General features: G+C 32.7%; 1 protein-coding gene across 2 annotated transcripts in view; it reads left to right on the forward strand.

The window, feature by feature from the left end:
* The window catches only part of dysf (dysfusion), a 124794-nt gene that overhangs the window by 26039 nt on the left and 78388 nt on the right, over positions 1-20367 (forward strand). For both annotated transcript variants that reach the window (XM_053759766.2, XM_053759767.2), the window contains exon 3: positions 6670-6851. In XM_053759766.2, the coding sequence (XP_053615741.1) occupies positions 6670-6851 (182 nt within the window). The remainder of the gene's footprint in view (positions 1-6669; positions 6852-20367) is intronic.

Below are 20367 nucleotides of genomic sequence, written 5' to 3' on the forward strand. Positions count from 1 at the left end.
CATGCCGTGTGAAGCCAAAAGACTAACTATGAAAAAGCTGTTTTGAGATATTTACATTATATCTTATATGTAAAAAAAAATTGTAAAAAAATTTTGAATTCGAGGTCTACGTTCGCGGCGAACGACTAGTATTTATATCCATTCTAAATTATAAATGCGAAATTTCTGTCTGTTCTGCTTTTACGGCTAAACTGCACAAATTTATTATGCACGTAGTTAAAGACCCCCGTTCAAATAGCGTACTACTATTAGTAGCATACTACTTTTACTGTATAACAAAAAAAATTACGTGAAAAAGTGTTTTTTGCAATTAGACTTACGTCTAATTTCTGAAGAAATCTTTTATTTTGACTTTTTGCATCTATTATCTCTAGAGAAAAGGTATACTTACGTCAATTATCACACATACATTTTCGATATTAAATATCATTATACTCTCTCGTAACTAAGCTAGGTGTGTCTTATGAAATTCCTCGATATTAAGGGAAATTGCCGTGAGCCCTAAAGGGCCACGTTTAGACAGCTTTCCATGGTGACCCTGTTTCTGCATTGGTGTGTTTATTATATTGTAAATGTTTCCTGAGATAATCATCTGTTATGTTATTATTTGTAAATTTTACATAATCTCCTTATTCAGTTTTACGAACTAAGGGAGAGTGATGCCTTTGCCCAATACTGTGACGTAAACGTCATTAAATAATAATAAAAACTGTATTAGAAATTATGAAGGAAGCGAACTTTGGGAAGATCAATTTCTTTCTATTGCTGTGTAAATACCAACCAGTACAAATCAAGTTATTTTTCGCAGTTTTCTAAAAAGTAGTCCATACTTTAAAAGTTGTATAAAGTATAAAGCACACGTTCCTTTAATAGGGCGTTCGGACAGTCCGAGGAATTAAAGGTACGCGTTTAATGAGACGCGAAAGTTTAAAATTAGTTAAAGGTGTACATTTTTTTTACCATAACTTAATTACTTTTTCAATTTTCGTTTTGTCCTAATTTTATTACTCGTATGCAAGTTCAAGATAAACTTTATACTTTAGTTATTAGACCGGAAACTTTGCCATTATTTGGTTAAAACAATAAACCAGAATAGTTTATTTAAATCAGATACTAAGACAACAGAACCAGTATATAGTAAAAAAACATTGGCAGATAAACCACACACGCAGTGTTGAGATATCTACCGAAATCAGCCTCCTGTGTACCAGGATAACATAAACATGCAGTAGTAATAAAGCTCCGCAGTTTATAGAGGCGGGGGAGATAGAGGAATGCCCCATAGGTAGTAATGCGCGGACCGTGTACTGCTGGGCCGATACGCTGCTGTTGCGGTTTGCGAACGCTGCCCTAGAGTGTGGTCTAAGTTATAAGATGCATTGCATAGTATCGTTGAGGTACCAATCTAACTAAGGGCTAACTCAATCTGTGTGATTTGTCCCAAAATGTCACACTTCTGTAGCCTCGGGAATGTTCGCGGAAGCAAAATGTGGATGGTCTGCTATTTTAAGAAAAAGGATGACCTCCTTGATGCTCATAGTACGAGATAGCAGCAACAGTCTTCTGAGGGTTATTGCAGGCTTGTTCCAGGGTACCTTTACCAGACTCCATATAAACCCATATAAACCCTAAAATAAGCACATATTTGTAATCACTAACACTATTTATTGAGTTCTTTTTATTAACGCATATATGGATGATTTTTTCCGAAATATAATTGATTTGTTTTTTTATTATTTTGATCATATTTATTTATTATTTATTTATCATCATCGTGTTTTATATTCCACAGATATAGGTATAGTTTATATAATAACATAGTGTTCCACTTTCTCATAACTTGAGACACACTAGACCTGATATTGGAAAATTGTCTAAATTATTAGTTGCCTACGTAACGGCGTACATCGTGGGAAAACAGGAGAGTTTTCACCCGGTCTGACGTCAACAATTACTCTAATTATTTCCAACTATATAATGTTAATCTAGAAATAATATATACACTGTTATCTATAGAAATTATATTATAAATTATGGGTCAAATGCATAAAGTATTTATGAAAATGTAACGCATTATATTTTACGCTGTGATCACTACATCTACACTAATCAATGCACTTACATTAATTGCATATTTATCTTCAATTTATATGTATCGTATCATAGATATTTAAAAGCAGTTAGTTAACCTTACTATAGCACCATATAATTAAGTCATAACAATAAAACAGAACAAGCGCCAACTAACGGAAACAAAATCAAGCGCCATTAAAATAAAATCATTCCATTTTCAAATCGATTCGATTGGAATTGGAACGTAATTCCAATTGAATTGGAGAAGCGCCACAAATTGAACGCTCCTTTGTTTCGATTTTTCTCGAGACGGAAGCTTGCAGAAACCCTTATATAAAATGGGTTAGGAGTTAGGTGTTCTGCCGGTTAAGGAGGTAATGCATCTCGTTCCCACGATACACACATGAGCCATTGGTATGCTCCACTTGCAACTCGCAGATTGGACTTACCATTTTATGACACTATCTGTTCTTATGACTAAAATCTGCAATTAGCTTAATTTAGTTTCACCTGTCTGTTCTATATTATCTATTTTGTGCTTGACCTTCTTGATTGAAATTTTTCACATCGGTTAAGTTTCCATGTCGATGCACTATTCTAACAAGTATGATATGACTCTATCGTTTTTTTTACGGATATGTTTTTTGAAAATGAAAATATCGTGGATTTAGTAAATACTTGTACGGAGTCGGAGTACCTACTAATTCCATGGAAAATATATTTTAACAAAAAAAGTTTATTTGACTTCAACAACCACAAACGTAATCACTCTCATTATATAAATTTAATGTATTCATGTCGGTGTGATTACGTGAAAACAAAAATAAATGACAGGAAAAAAAAACAGAAGGTGGCAAGAGGAGCAAACCGGTCTTCAGCGGCGCTGGCGCATCGCGTGTTGCACTATATTAGCTAATAAACGGTCTGCAGCAAACGTATTCATTGATTTCGCTTTTGTGGCTCTGATTGAAGGGAACAGAACCTGGGAACACATCATAAGGCAAGAATGCGAGGCGTGAGAATTTTCGGAGTTTGCGAAAAGTTAAATGTGAAAGGTGAAGTGAAAAATTTAAATTATATTCGGCTTGTTCATATGATCTTCTTTCTTATTGAGTGTGTATTATTTGCTAATACCGTTGTCAGATTTACTTCAAATCGCCTAAAGAAAACTATATTACATGACTTTAACGACAAGTAACAAGCAATCGCATTCACACAAATGAATTAAACAGCCAATCAGTTTGTAGGTTTCCTCATACTCTTTTCTGTTAACGGTAGCTATGAAAATTACTATACCTATTATATAAATAATATGTACAATAATATTATTTCTCCTCAGTAATTTATAATTTCTTATATTGGTATTACCTTACTTCGTATTTATACTGAATAACCTTCTACTTTTTTGTAAGTCGGTTACAAATCTGTATCTGTTACAGCATAGTTTGAGCTAGGACATGGGTATTAATAACGTTAATATAACCATTCGTCCAGTTGATGGGGTGTAGCGAGGGTGATGTGAATTGGCTATTGTATAGCTCCAAAATATCTACTTGCCAAACCAATGAGCACGAAGCCATTTTAAATGAAACTACTATACTAATTAACTTAGCAAAAAAATGTCATAATGCTGTACATTCATATAACATTAGTGATAATAGCCTTGACAGCTGATAGGCTTCAACAGCGTTTTTGAAGAGGGTTGACATCAGGACCGGTCATAAAATCAGAGTCAAAATACTTTAAGCTAAAATGTATTTTGTTGTTGTTGTATAAATGTATAAATATTGTTTTAACTTTTTAACAACATCGTTTGAAGCCAGTCTTCCACATCAGCACTATAAAATTATGCGTATGGTATCCTAGATTTGAACCTATGACCTTATAAGCACAGGCTGTCCGTCTGAATCCTCCATCCTTGTTATATCAGCTGATGGATAGATACATGCCCTTTGCCCCGGATTTATGTGCAGTAGTAAATATGTCAGTTAATTTTGTACGACTTTTTGTATGGAATCCGTACAAGATGGCTTTATAACACCAGTCTTTTCACAAACAGTTTTGATGGAACCAAAAAATCTATGTCTTTTTTTACAAACTCGATCGAGCTTTGTATGGAAACTCGAAGATTATGTTCTTTTTACAAGACATTATTTAACATGCAATGTCAAATAATGTCTTGCTATAATTGTAAGGGTGGAATTTTGAAATCTATCTTGAAGTAGATATACCTAATCTAGTTTGGATGATAGTGTATTATATAAAATCGATTTCTCGGTCAACAATAAAAGCCAAAATGACATTTTTGTAAAATACACTCACAAAAAAATTTATTTGGTAGATATCCTATCACATGTACTCGCCACTAAACAAGGAAATGTGTACTAAATTATTTGGAATAATTTATGACCATTTGAATACTTTTTTATTAGTAAGCTGATGATGAAAGCCTGTAAATTAAATCAAGTTTTTTAAAATATCACAGGCAAATGAAATTAAACATAATTCATGAAAAATAATTGCATATTGCATATATATGAGGCAAAATGCGCCATACTTGAACCCGCGACCCACGTCCATCCAGATCCGCCATCCTTGTTACATCGGCTGATGGCTGCATACATGCCCTTTGCCCTGGCTGCGCGCGCAGTAGTAATATACGCCGTTTAGTTGCAAGCACACTCGTCTTATTACTTACTGCACTGTCGGATAGCCGTGGAATTAGACTTGATGAGGAATTAATGTTCTGTTTAATGGTTACTAGTTTGAAAACGGAAAATGCTTCAGTGCAAACGGATAGAGTGGCAGTAAATAGATTGATATATCCGTTTATTTGTTCCCTTATAGTTGAACGGAAAGTTAAAAATGAAATCTGCCATTGTAATTAGTGTCGTACAAAATGAGTGCATTCGCCCGCTTTTCACCATTCTCACTAGATGGCACTGTGCCTTTTTAGATCGCGCTATGTAGATGTTTTAGCAACTTGATAAGACATAAGGCGGCCGGTTATAAAACCACAGCCGAACGTTCAGAATTTTGTACGGAGTCTAACTCGCACTTTACCGGTTTTTTTCAAAGACAAAGCCTTTATTCAGAAAGTATACCGTCTCGGTCATTTTTCATGTCAATTTTATAATCACTAATAAATTATTCTCAAAAAGCTACAAACAACCGGCATTAAGATCGACCATTGGTGAGAAAAAAGGAATAAAAATATACAAATCGACCTTTTTGTTAATAAATAATTTTATCTCAAAACTGACCTTTCTCAAATACAACTTAGTATGCTGTATCTTTGTGTATAAGATATTTACATTGGAATTACACATATATAAAAAATAAATAAAACTCATACATAATAAAAAAATAAATAAAACTTATGGTAATTATAATTTATAAAATAATACGTAATAATTTCATTTGAATCATAATTATTTGTATGATATCATAACAATATTTCAGATTCGCTATAATTCAAGATAATTATACACACTTATGTACTTAAGGAATGATAAATCTGCTATGTAAATTAATATATTTATGAATAGGTATATAAAAAATATTTGGTATCTACTTGCCTTTCAACGCATTGGAAAAATAAATTGTATCGGATCCACGCGATATATTATATTTCGAATTTGGAATTGATTTCTTTTTTCACTGAAACAAGACCATAATGATAATTCAAAATTGTATTAAAATCGATTTATTTTACGAAAATCAAACAGTTGGTTTTAAATTTTGTAACAATGCATGTTTAAATAAATCTAAAAAGGAATATTAATTAATTTTATTGTAATTTTGGAATATGTGTGGTACATTATAACCTTCTCACAGGTCCTAATTACCTTACTCACGGTACATACCTTTTTTTTACTTAGAACATTTGTGGAGTACTGGAGATAGCAGACTAAGCTGAATCTTGTATCTTTGGTGACCAGCCATCGCTACCATACCTAATAGAAATATAAAATAATATAATGATACCATAAAAAATATTGATACAAACCAATATTTATTGCTTCCGAAATTACCAATTTTACCTCACAGTCACATTGTAAATCAATTACAATTTACTTATAACCTTCGCAATTAGGTACAATTCAATATCAACTCAAGGCCAATGCAGCTTTTTAAATGATTAGCGTTATTACAAATTCAATAAAAATTTATTGATATTCACCGAATAGTTATAATGATGCCGACTTCGGATGATTGCTATGAAACATACTGTATAACATCTTTCTGTAGTTATTTAATTTATTTGCTACTAGCTTTGTGATTTTGATCCATACTTTCTTTAAGTGCCAGTTACATGATAAAAAGTAATATTTTCGGGTTATAATCCTTTTTAGAAATCTATTTTTTTAAATATTTTTTTTAGAAATCATTTTTAAAGGGCTTTAATGTACATAGGTATGCCAGCCCTATTGTACCCTATAAAAGCAAGTAATTGCCGAGTTCACATTTATATAAGCTTAAAAAAAAACTATTGCTAACACTGATATCAGATTTTATTCCTCTCGCTTTAAAGCAAGAACATGACATGTGTTTTCTTATGCAATAAAGTTATATAAAACAATACCTTGTCCCCAGATTCGACCAGGGCAAATCAACGAAAGGCGCGAGCAAACTGAGACGGGACCTGATCAACGCAGAGATCGCCAACCTTCGGGACCTCCTCCCCCTGCCCCCGTCCACCCGGCAGCGCCTATCACAGCTCCAGCTCATGGCCCTGGTCTGCGTCTACGTGAGGAAGTCCAATTATTTCCAGCAAGGTAAGAATTTACAATTTCTACTACGTACTACGCTCGTAATTCTTTTTCTCAAGTCGAGACTTCGGTTATTGAGAATTTTGAGAGAATTTTGGAAATAAAATATTAAAAAGTTAAAACGAAACTTTTATATTATGTGTTACAAATCTGTTGAAGTGGACGCGATCCCAGTTGTAATAATTTGCAATAATTAAAACCCGCCAAGGGTTAAGAGATAAGATTAAGCTTTATGTAAATTTTACAATTTAATTTTAAATTTTATCGTCAATCAATTGTGTCATGCTAAATTGAATAAATAATTTTGAATTTGTATCATAAGAACTAAAAGATATACATTCGATCAATTTTTTACCTTGAAAACGTAAAATTATATAATTGCATTGCTCCCTATTACACAACTCATCATATTGAATATTATGTATAAAAACGGTGTTATGTTACATCATTGATTTTTACGATAATTATAGATTGAATCGGATTCTCCTTCAAGCTCGATTTATCGTGTTAATACAAGGTCGAATTTTACATAAAAATATTTTTCAAATATCTTTAAGGAGCATGGTACTCTGTAATTAAATTGTCAAAATACACATCTTTTGTCAGTAACAGATCTTCCATGATGACACAACTTGTAGGTGTGGTGAATTAATTTTGCCAAATTGGCATATTCTCGATAGCTTAGCGGTTTAGAGTACTATCCCGGATAGACAATAAGGTTCAATTCCCGCTCGATTCCAAAATTTATAATTTTCATTATATTTTTCAAAAAGAAAAACGATTGATAATATGTACTATATTAGTTAAAAGCGTTTATTTTATTTGTGAGGTGTGCTTTATATATAACAAGTTCTGTTTATTTTCACTACTACCAGTGCAGCAAATTTCATTGAAATTTATTCAGTAGATTTTGTTGGGTTGTGTATCAACACGCTCACACACATCCATCACATTTTAAATATTACTAATATCATACTAATATTATAGACTACTGCATTAATATTTTGGTATTCTATCTTTCAGTAGTCAGAAGTGAATAACTAGAAACATGGCCCAATAGGAGCTCTCTCTCTCTACCTTCAATCTCTTCTTATGTGTATAAATATACATATATTTTTTATCGAAATTGCAACTTGTAACAAAATTTTATGAAGACATAAAAATGTTGTGTTCTCGTCTTAACAAACGAATACCTCACGCAAAAATCGGTAATTACGTAACAGAAGATTTTCCCACGAAACTACCGCTACCGTCCTTGCGGTTGAAAAAGGTAAAAATGGCCGTATCGGATTTGATAGGAAAATTAAAGAAAATTAGTGGGTTGTGGCTGCTACCGTCGTTATTGGTCCTAATGGTGCCTGCAGGGTTTGAACCCAGGACCCTACTGCCGGAGTCTGCACGATCTGTCACGATGCCGTCTCGACAACCGAGCGAATTTCGGTATTGTGGTGTAATTTCGTAATGACTAATTTAATTATATGTACCTTTCTTACTGTGAAAGTCCGTATACAGGTAAATCTTAGGTTTTTCAGAAAACCTTAGGATTTACCGATATGGGTAAATGTAAGGATTTTTAAATAATTGACGACTTTTTCGGGCTTTTGCCATTGGAATTTAATATATGCTAGGTTTTGCTACTGACGGCTGTTAAATGTTGGTTTTGGGAATAAAACAACAATTAATTCTTATTAATAATTTATTTTTCAGTCAAAACCTTACATATTTTTATGTAGGTATCATAACTATGAGAGTAATTAATTAACTAAGTAATTAGTCAAATCCTTACCTATTTTAAATTATTTTCATTTGGTAAGTATTTTTATTTATAATTTTTAACTTTTAAAGGTAAATCTTTACTTCAAAGGTAAGGTATAACATTTAAAATACTTTTTAAATAGTAAAAAATAACAAAAGTAAAATTATTTTCTCAACATTTACCGTGCCTTCGATGTAAATCTCAAGATTTACCGAGTGAATGGTGGTAAAAGTTCGAATCGCAAAATTGTTCTTTTACCATTAAGAGTTGGTAAATCTTAGGTTTTACTGGACTGCTTTTACAGTAACACCTATATACATAACTACTTTATATGGGTATATAAACTATATACTTTATGTGGTGGGGTATAATAATGTATTATATTACTCGGAAAATAGTAAGTCATTCTGGCAGAATAGGGACTGACGCTGTTTAAATATTTTTTTAACATGGTGCCAACGGAAGACCAGCGTTGTGGTATATACCACCACAAATGCTGAGGGGGGACCATTTTGGTACCCAAAATTGTTATAGAATTTAATGTTTCTGTTTTTATAATATTCTTTTGTACCAAATCATATTTTTTTCTTTCTTTATAAGTTTCTCAGGAGTGATCGTTCCCAATAGTAGTATTGGTATGGTCAATTTGGAACACGACGTGAAAAGTGCCTATGAAGGTCTAATTTCTGAATAATTCGTTTTGACTTTGATTCACAGATATAACATTATGTAATGTTCTATGCTTTGACTTTATAGGTACAATTTAAAGTCAAGATGCGAGTGTAAAGTCGTTTTTCGGATGATTTTTGGTATACGTGAACGAGTTTTGTTTCGTATTCAATAGACAGTATAACATGCAAGAAGTGAGGTCATGGGAATTTATAGAATGAATCATAATAGACGGTTTTACTCTAGTACCGTGCCGGGGGTTAGCATTTTTGTTGCAAGTACTTAGGTACTCGCATTTCGATACAAAACACCAAGGTTTATTAGTTATTAATAAGCGAAATCTGACAAAAAATATTACCTATTTGTATTTAAAAAAGTTTGTCACTATTTTCTGCCTGTACTCTTATCGCTATTGTTACCAAGTGAAATATATGTTCACACATGTTACATTTTCACTTAAAACATCGTGTAATATATGTTTGAGCAGAATATTTGATATTATATTTTCCCTCAAGCATTTCACACATTTAACAAGTCTCTGAAATCAAACAGAGATTGCATAGAATAACAACAGGAATCCTCGATGCGAGAGCGCGTCGCATTCCCGGGGGATGACCGTGGGGCACCGCGTATCGCACGATACCTCCCGCATCCTTATTCTGTGATGGCTTAAAAATTATTTATTTTATTTTCGGGGGTCTTACAGCGAAATATAGAGTAACCTTACATATGTTTAAATATATAAAACTATGCTAATTACAAGACTCCGCCTATTAATTTGAAACAGTTGAAGAACACCAACTAAAACAAGATATAATATATAACAATAAATACAACAATGAAAAGAAAAATAAAAACGACTAAATGCGGAACAAATTATATAATATTTTATTATATAATTTGTTCCTATATTGTACATATGTACTAATATTGTAAAACTACTTTTAATAGGTGCTTCGAAATATTGATAGGGAATTAAAATAAAATTTTTGTCGTCAGATGGGCAAATAAATCGAATAAAACTAAATTGAGATGAGTAGGCGGGAAATATTAAAATACCGTAAACGCACGTCCCAAATAACTAACTAAAAAGTATTAAATAACCTGTTAGAATATAATGCTTTATATATGTCTCTTGTACTTTAACAAATTGTATACAAGCCTTAATAAATAAATAAAATATAATAAGCCGTAAAAGAAGAAGAAATAAAGATGCAAGCCCATAAAGCCCTCCAGAATAGGCGCTCGTCTCGATAAACGTTCAATTGCGCAGAATCGTGGGAAACGCAGTTTGCATATGATTTCTGCAGCCAATGACGGGCCTGCAGTCATTGTCTCGTTCGCAACCGGTTGGTAACCTTTGCCACCGGCTACTGCGATCATTTGACGATAAAAAAGTTGCCTCTTCCTTTTTTTTTTGCTATGAATCAAATGCGATTCGAACTTTGTAATTTGGCGACTTACTCGTACGTCCGTGGGATGTAGATTTATTTTTAATTATAGGTATGCTTTTGTTCCTTTGGGAATTTAGAAATTAAATATATTATAGACTATTAAGATATTATTAATATTATTAATTATTTATATAAGATATTGAATTTTGAAAATTTAAATTTGAACATCCAGTAAGTATAAGTTGTCAAAAGCTCGCATTGCCGGCAACAGCTTGGGCGATCTACAACAATAGAATTTAGTAATTTAGCACGTACTTTCGTTACCTAAGTAAATAAATAAAAATAAAAAATCATTTTATTGCCACTCTTGGTATAAAAATACTTTAACATATTATAATATTTATTTTCTAAGACATATTACCAATTTATTACATAAGAACAGAACTTAATCTAATGGTATGGACTAAAAGAATAAATTTATTTTCAACATAAAGTACTATAATATGTTAAAAAAACTAAATAATAATAATAAATGTTCTAAGTGTAACAATACCTTAACGAATACTTTACAAAAGTATTTCCATTTCCCACACCCTACAAAGAGCATATTCCTTCAAATACCTTCCCATACCTCGCATTCCGACAACAATACGTACACTTAGCCCATATTACGCACTGTGCTCATATCGACCCAAATACTGAAATTATCTGAACAATTACGCACGCACGCCATTTGCATTTGTACGGTCATTAGTGTATCAGACAACATTGACCTTTATGGCGTTGTAATACTGACGAATTTGCAATGATCTGAGTCTGTTATTGTGTGGTTGACTGTACAACATTTGCAGCATTTTTGCGTTCCACCCTGGGAACTATTGGCGGACTAATTAGATAAACAGTAGGTCTGGTATTGTGTTTATTCTTTTTAATCTCACGGTATATTGTACTGTTTCAGATATTTTTGTAGTATTGCAAATTCGGCTTTTATTAAATCTCTCTTGTCTAAACAGACTAAATAGTGGGGTATGTTGTGTTTGTCGAATCAATTATCTTTATCAAGAAGGAATTAAAAAAGAACTGTTTCCTGTAAAAAAAAAGGTTCTTAAAAGAGGGGGGTAAAGAGGTTGCCTATGTAAAAAATAATTTTCCTTTACGGGGTTTGATTAAAAGTAGACATCATTCAAGAAATTAAAAGTAGATTTACTATTACATCAGTAATAACTATCTATTAAAAATATTGATCAGATTTTGTTTCCGAACCAAAAACCCATGTAAACGTGATGTACGTCTACATGCGATTACAGCTAAGTGTGTTCTTAGACACGGACAAAATTATATACAAAAATTATTAAAATTATACTATACAGGGTCTAGGGTGTACTTAGTGCCTCATTACTGCATCTTGTTTACTAAGGGTGGGTTGTAACATCAACTTTGACGTTGACTTCAACGTGATGTTCAAGTTAAAACGCAAAGTACCTACACCATTTTGTCTAAACGTCAGCGGCGCGCGGGTTAAAATCACCTTTATCAACAAATTTATTAGACGAACAGACACTTTTTCACGTCATACTCTAAATTAATATTTACCAACGCTACAAACTACTAGCATTACGGAACGAACACTGCTGAGAAAAATGCGGAAAGAAAGTCATTTAAACAGTGTTGGTCACTATCATGCCAGAAGGGGTTGCCATTTTTTATATAGTGTAATTATTATGTATTACCTATATAAGTATAAGCTATAAAATTTCGGATTTAAAGAAAAACATTAAATAGGCAGGAAGTAGTATTGACTATTTAGATTCCTATGTGGCTATAAGATGCTCCACCTGGCGTAATTTATATATTTATGTTTACAGCCAAATGAGTGCTGTATTTCTACACTTTAGCTACAATAATAAAATCGTAAAGCATAGATTTATTTGAATAGAATTCAATAATAAATAATAAATCTCTATGGGCGTACGTTCTGGACATAAATAAGACTCTACTAGTATGATTCATACTTGTCGAGTAGCAGACTTACATACAGATAATATTACATTTACTATGCATATCAATACTAATATTACTAATGCGAAAGTGTCTCTGTCCGTCTCTATATCTGCTTGACAGCTTTATAAAGCTATACAGCTTTCACGGCTAAACGAGCTGATTTTTATGAAAATTGTAATATAACTTGCTTGAATAAATAAATAAATGACTAAAATGTTTATTAACTTTAAACATATTTAATACATTATTTGTTAATGTGAATTAAAAGTCCCTAAACAACAAGAAAGTCATTAATAAAATAAATACCTATGTATACATATACTTATGTATGTATGTAATATTTTATTACTTAATTTTAGTGTCTTATTGTAGACACAGAGGACTGTTAAAAGCGTTTTGTACGATACTAGCACCACCAACGGATTTTGGTAAATACCGTTTTCGATTTAGACAACTGTTACCACATTGTATTATAGAAAACTATTAATAATACCTTCCACTAAAATTCTATCGAATCTAGTGTGGCTTAATCTGTTATATTTTTTTTTGTTATTTCTCGCTAAGAAATTGATAAAAATATGAGAGTACAGGTTCCAAACGCCTTAATAGCACTATCAATTAATGATGTGTTTTGAGAATTCGTCCATTGCGTTAGCTTTAATCTCAAGCAACTTTACTCAATATCGTAATTCTACTCGCCAACTAACTCGACCAATGTGAAGCAAAACAAGAGCCTACTAGACGCCTGCCTTGACCTGCAAGTGCATATGGTTAGCAACTTGCAACTAACTCACCAGTTGTAACCTTAGATTTTTGCTATTTATTATTATTTTCTTTGCCACTATTATATGTATGTTACGGCCAAACCCCGAAATGCGGTTAGACGAGTAGTAGACATATAGTGGGCCTCGATGCTTACTTGTCTGAATATAAAACATTTTTTGTTATCTATCTCTGAGAACGGGTTCTCCTAAACCTAGGTCAGGTGCCGGCTAAACCTTCGTTTAGCCGTTATCATCCGGCTATACCCAGCTGATACCATACGCAGATCGTTATACCACTAAATTCCTATTGCAAGACTTTTATTTTTTGGACAGAAAATCATACATATTAATTAATAGTTATAATAACAAAAAAATGCATTGCAAATTGAAATATATTCTATAATGTTTCAAATTGAAATATATCTAAATCTCCGGGCAAAAAGATTTTAGAACTAAAGAAAGTTTACTGAAAAGTTTAAATCTAGTAACCTTGTAAGTTATCTTGATAACATGGGCCTACGATTATTTTATTTAGTGAGAATAAATTACAATCAATAATTAGTAAAAAAACATTATTACAAATGTAAACAAATTGAAAATCATTGATTGTACAATTCACCTACGTATCGCAAATTTAAAAATTTCTGCAAATTATTTAGAAAAATATCAAAATTGATATAAATTTTCTGAATAGCTTCTCACTTGCGAATCTAGTTCCTTACGTCCCCTATCGTCATAAAGCAGATGCGTGTGACTCTCAACCTATCATTAATTTCTGCTCATCAGCTTTTGATCTTCTATTTTATGTCATAAACCTTAATCCATAAAGTTAAATTTGCCTTGACACTTTTACAACTCCAGAGGGCGTCTATTTAACACACTGTCAATACGCACACTGAGTAGTTGACAGGTGAAAGAGACGATTTACATTTCAAATGAATGGTAATGATGCAGCACTGCTAATTGGATCAAAGCATATGCTCAAGATAAATGAGTGTTAAGTGCAGCACTTGGTTACATAAATTATATTGGAATTAGATAACAAAAAAATGTTTTATATTCACACAAGTATTAGCTTCTAGGCCCACTATCTGCATTGGTACTTTTTCGCTTCCACTTCGTATGGATGTCGAAATCCATACGAAGTGGAAGCGAAAAAGTTATTAATTGTTCATTAATTGTCGGGTGTTCGACGAATTGTTTTTTTTTATCTTAAGTTATTTAAATTTTATTATCAGTTCTTACCTAACCTAATTATGTCAAGCAGAACTGAATTTACCGATTATGTTAATTCAAGCTTATCCTAGGGAAACCAAACAATTTTTCGATGAAACGTGCTTTCGATGAAGAGTGATTCTGTGAACTGTGGACACCCCTTAATTGTTAGATCATAGGCACGCATATCTTCTTTGACGAGTCATCAAACTAGCACATCTTGTTTGCCCCTTCTGCCAGGGTCAGACTGGACCAGCATAATCAAGACATCGACATTTGTTCCCTACGTTTGCAGAAAAAAGGGGACAACTAGGGATGCCAACGACCGTCCGAAATGGAGACAAAAATGTAGGAAAAGCGAACCCTGGTTTCCAACGTTCAAAAGCTGAGTAAGATACCGGGAAAACACAGATGAACAAAGAACAGATGAGAGAAAAAGAGAGAGAATTCATTATTATGTAATTTTGAAAATAAATCATTCATTTGGGATGTGCTTGACTGGAAGAATTACATACTATTTCAGACAAATTTATGTATTTATGTGTATTTTATCATAATACTTATGTAGATATTTTCTGTAAATGAGGCAATGAAGAGTTATTGCAGTATACTACAATAAATAATAGCTTACATCATAAATATATATATTACGCTACCATGTAAGGCGAGCATAAAGCTGTAGGTATAACACAGATGTATGTAAAATGTACTAAACAAAAGACTCGGTAATAAAATAGATATCTATATTAAGTGGTTCAGTAGTAAAATGTCGCTGGTTTAGTGCCCCGTAATACACGTGGCAGAACTTGTCAGCCATTAAAATTTGATAACAGCTCGTAAAGAGCTAACTAGGCCGTGTACAGTCAACAGCACATTAAATTACCTAAAATCTTTAAAGGGATTCAACATGTGGTTGAGTGTACGTTAAGTGTACGTTGTAAATTAAGTGACGATCTAACTGACATTATAAAAGTGAAATATTTTAGGATTCTTGTTACTACTATGGAACTACTACGGATAGGAACACATGACTCGACGGATCATACCAAAATGGATGACATGACACCTCTAATCTAGTTGAGCTTACTACAAAAATAGCGAAGCATTTGAAATAAATAAACTAATTACATTAAAATACACAAAAATGACTTTACGTCGTTCCTGACTCAGAGGCTCTCCTTAGCAATTCAACGCGGTAATGTAGCTAGCATTATGGGAACGTTTGGACCGGGTTCGGCACGGATTGTTCTCATAGATTAATTAACTTTTTTACGAAGCATGTTGCCTTGTTGCATGTTTCCTTCATGTAAACAATTTGACAAAGCTTCTAGTAGATTTTTCTGTTGTTTATTTTGACGAAGCATGTTGCGAATATACTTCTGGAATGAAATTATTTAAAATTCGTTTATGGCACCTAATGACTTATATCAAATATCAAATGTGTAATTCTCAACAAACAAAATAATAAAATCATTATTTATTTCAAGTATGATAAACATTTTTGATTAATTCACCTAACCAACTCTGCTGTTTTTATTTATTTAAATTTATTTTTCTTGCACACATATTAAACACTCGAAGTTAAGTGTGGATGTAGTGATCATTTATCATTTCAATGTCAATAAAAATCTCATAAGCAAGGTCAGTATAAAAGCGCAATCAAAGTTACAATCGTAATTACAAAACAATAAACACTACACGTCACGTAAACCGCAGCCTTATGCCTGTAACTAGACTCCAGGGACCCGGCGTAAACAATCATAAGAGGCCCTAATATTTTTTAGGTTCCAAACTATTGGTCATGTCAAGTTTAGTGTCTGATAGAGATATAATCTTTCTCTCTCATATTCGCGTTCGTTCCCAGTTAAATTTGGGGCTGTAACACTGCGAAGCTGGCGTCAGTTTAAAACATATGAAGATTCGACTGTTATTTTACAAACACTTTGGGAATGCTAACATTACCTATCAACTACAAAGACTGTGTGTCCCTTACGAGGTGACGCGTACGACATCTACGTTACAATATGGAGTAGTTAAAGAGCGAGCTTCTTTAGTGATGGAATTTAAATTCTAAAATAGTGATTGATTTCAGGACAGAAAAATCCCCAGTTTACAGCCCTTTCCTTTAATTGACTTTTACAATCTACTGGAAATGATATGCAGTGGGAACTTTCAATTTTTTTTTCCTATTTTCGTAGCTGCTCGGACGCCCCTTGCAGTTGGGACCCGTGGCTTTCTGCCGAATTTCAATCCAATAGTTACAGCACTGCGGAGTTATAAATGTAATTACAAAACAATACGCACGACATACGTCACCAGTCAAACGTGGCCTTATGATTGTCTTCTCACTTTCAATTGTTTTAAATAACCGGCCAAGTGTGAGACGGGGTCACACATGAAGTGTTCCGTGGTTCCGTGGCTGAAAGTGAAGAAACATACTCTTATCTCTTTATTTCCAATGAGAATAAACTTCATGTAAATGTCATTATTTGTCTTATAAAATACGTGTTAAATTTTTTGCGATCAAAAGATAGGGCGCCGTAAAAACAGCAGGAAAAAAATATATTTTTAAGATTATCTATACAGTTGGCCGTAAGTGATTAGTGTGAAGATACACACGATTATTTAAAATTTAGGTTAGTTAATTTTAGATTTAAAAAAAAATATTTACTACCTACATAATTGTCTGAAGTAAATTAATATGTATTATGAGTGGTATATATATAATTTTTTAAGGGCTCCTTTGATATAGTTCAGACGCGGAACCCTTATAGCTAACATCAATTGCCAAACAAAGGTCATCGGTCGATCAGTGGTGTGGTAATCTTGTACTACAACCGGATAGGTACCGTGGATGTAACGAAATGGTTTTACAATGAAAGTTGTTGAGGGAAGTTAGGAAATAACTGCTACAATTAATAATATTAATTTAGGAAATAATAAACCAAATAAATAAAACTCTATTTGGAGGTTATACATTCTTACTTGAATCTCATAGGTACCAAGATATTAAACGATGTCGTCTCAAAATCGCGCACATGAGCCGGGATTTTCTTTTATTTTGTATATTTTTTCTATAATGGCGTGTCGCCATTTGCTAACGAGCGCGAGCAACATATCCGAATTTTAAGATTTTACTTAAATAAGGACATTTTATAATTATCAGCGACTTTTCATTCTTGCATCAGGCAGTGTTTAAATTTTTAGGGTGAGTGAGTTGCCTCGCCGCTGACGCTTAGACAAAATGGCGTACCTTCTTTTCGTTGTTCCGCAACAAGCAACGCAGGTTAAATTTAACGTCAGAGTTGACTGGTGCTTGCACTTAGGCGTAATTTTTTTGTAATAGACAATAAAGGACGGGTTATTTTTTTTTTTCTGAATTTTATCATAATGCTGGGCAAAGGTCTTCCCAATCACTTCAAATACTCCAATCATTCTTCTCCAAATACCTAATTCAATAAAAACAATGACATTGATTTATTAGTAGTAGCGAAACATAATTTATTTTATCCGATTTTAACTTCAAGGTGATGAGACCCGTACGAGTATCCGTGATTACGGATATAAAGAAGCGTGCCTCAGTATTTTATTGACATTATTGCGAAAATCTATCGATTAATTTTAATGACACCATCATTATCGAAAAAAAAAACGTGTTAACATCATATATTTCTTAGTATTTTTCAAATTATAAATAAAGAAGTATGTAATAATATTGATGTTTTAAATGGGCTCTGACGCTCAACGATTGATAAAACCGGTAAAACGGTTAGTTGAGAGATTAGTCTATGGTTATCAAAAATTGGTGAATTCCCGTTATTTAGCTTAGTTTTTTAAAGTAATGAATTACTTTACACTTTGGAATTTGGATTTATTCTTCATCCGCTTAAAAAAAATTACATAACTCAATTTCACTGGGGATGTGGGTTAGTTCCAGTTTGTATAACGGTGTCCAAATAGGTACAGTTTGGATAGAGATGATGTATTCATTTAAGTATTTATTGCTTTATTAAAAATTACAGAAAAAATTACGATGAAATAAGTACTTATTCATTATAATTTTGCAAAACTATGGCTGTTGGCTTTAAAAAATAAATGAAATAAAAAATTTATAAAATACTAAAAATCCTTCAAATTTATGTAGACTTAACATAAATATAATATAACCCTCGAAAAACCCTTTCGTTTCTGTAAAGTATAATTTAACCATGATTTAATTAATCAACATTTATTTGAAGTATTTTGCTTATTTATTTACGTACGTGTTACCAGACGGGGCGGTAGGTAGTCGCATCTGACTACCTACCGCCCCGTTACCTTTAGGCGACTAGAATAAAATCTTAAACCAATGCAATAAGGCACTCGATAAGATTTCGAGTACCTACATATTTTTAATTTTATTTGCAGTAAGTTATAACATAGTCTTATTAGAAATATCACTTGTTTGTCTTTATTCAGTACCTATATCATTAAGCCTTATTTTTTATATTCTCACATGTCCATAACTTAACGTTTAATTCTATAGTCAATAAAAACGCATTCAAATTAAATGACATTGCAATTAAATCCAACAACTTGAAGATAATTGCATAATATTTATATAACTAAATGAATACAAACATGCGTGTACCTTCAAAGCATTTATCGAGTATTCCATCGACTACAACTTAATTAATAGCCACTTGTTGAAATCGATTTCAAATGATTTATAAATCGAATGACCTGTATTTAGTCGGACTATCGATTCGTTCGTACATATTGATTAAAAATAACACGGTATACACAAAAGTATTTCCGCTTTTACGATTTGTTTTGACATGTGTAATCATCTATTCTTGTATTAACCTATTCATTAACTAGCACTTTTGTATCTTTGAAATTGAGTTATGTCAAAATGTTATTAAACACAATCACAATAGGTAGGTAACTTGATTAACTTACTTATTTGATTAGGATGGGTTGCACCGTCAACTTTGACGTTAACTTTCACGTGCGCAGAAAAACGTAAAGTACCCCATTTCGCCTAGATATTAGCGGCGCGCCGGTTAAAATAAACGTCCAATTTGACGGTGCAACTCGTACTTAGACTATCAAGCAGGCAAACAGGCATAGAGCCCACCTGATGGGAAGTGGTGACCGCAACCTAAAATTATTGTTGTCATTCGACAACATGACTCAAATCTGGATGACTTAGATATTCATCTAAGTCATTCAGATTTGAGAAGCACTGTTAATTTATGCCTCATCCGACTATTATATCGGTTGCATTCTAAATGTGACGTCCAGAACTTCGGGAACTTTTTGATTTTTTAATACGGTCTGTATTAAAAAATCAAAAAGTTCCCGAAGCTGTGATTTTATGACTGCTAACTTGATATCAATCCTCTTTTGTTCTCTGTTGTTGCACCAGCTTTCAAGGCTTTACATCCCTTAGTCGCCTTTTACGATGGCTCCAATGAGTACATACGCCTTTATCGCCCATGACACCTGTCATTCACACAGCTAATGTACCTACCTCGACGATGATGAGCTAATTTACTCGACGTTTCGAAGGGGTTAATTACAGTTAATATAAACCTAAACGGACTTTCGGAATGATAGGCTGATTGACAGATTCTAGTGGCGTGTGAACATGTTAATGATTGGCGATATATTTTAAAGATTATTACTATTAAATAATTATATGATGATGATAATTAATTTTCTATTATAACGTATTATTT

This window comes from Plodia interpunctella, chromosome 19 (assembly GCF_027563975.2).
Source record: "Plodia interpunctella isolate USDA-ARS_2022_Savannah chromosome 19, ilPloInte3.2, whole genome shotgun sequence".
Taxonomy (NCBI): Eukaryota; Metazoa; Arthropoda; class Insecta; order Lepidoptera; family Pyralidae; genus Plodia; species Plodia interpunctella.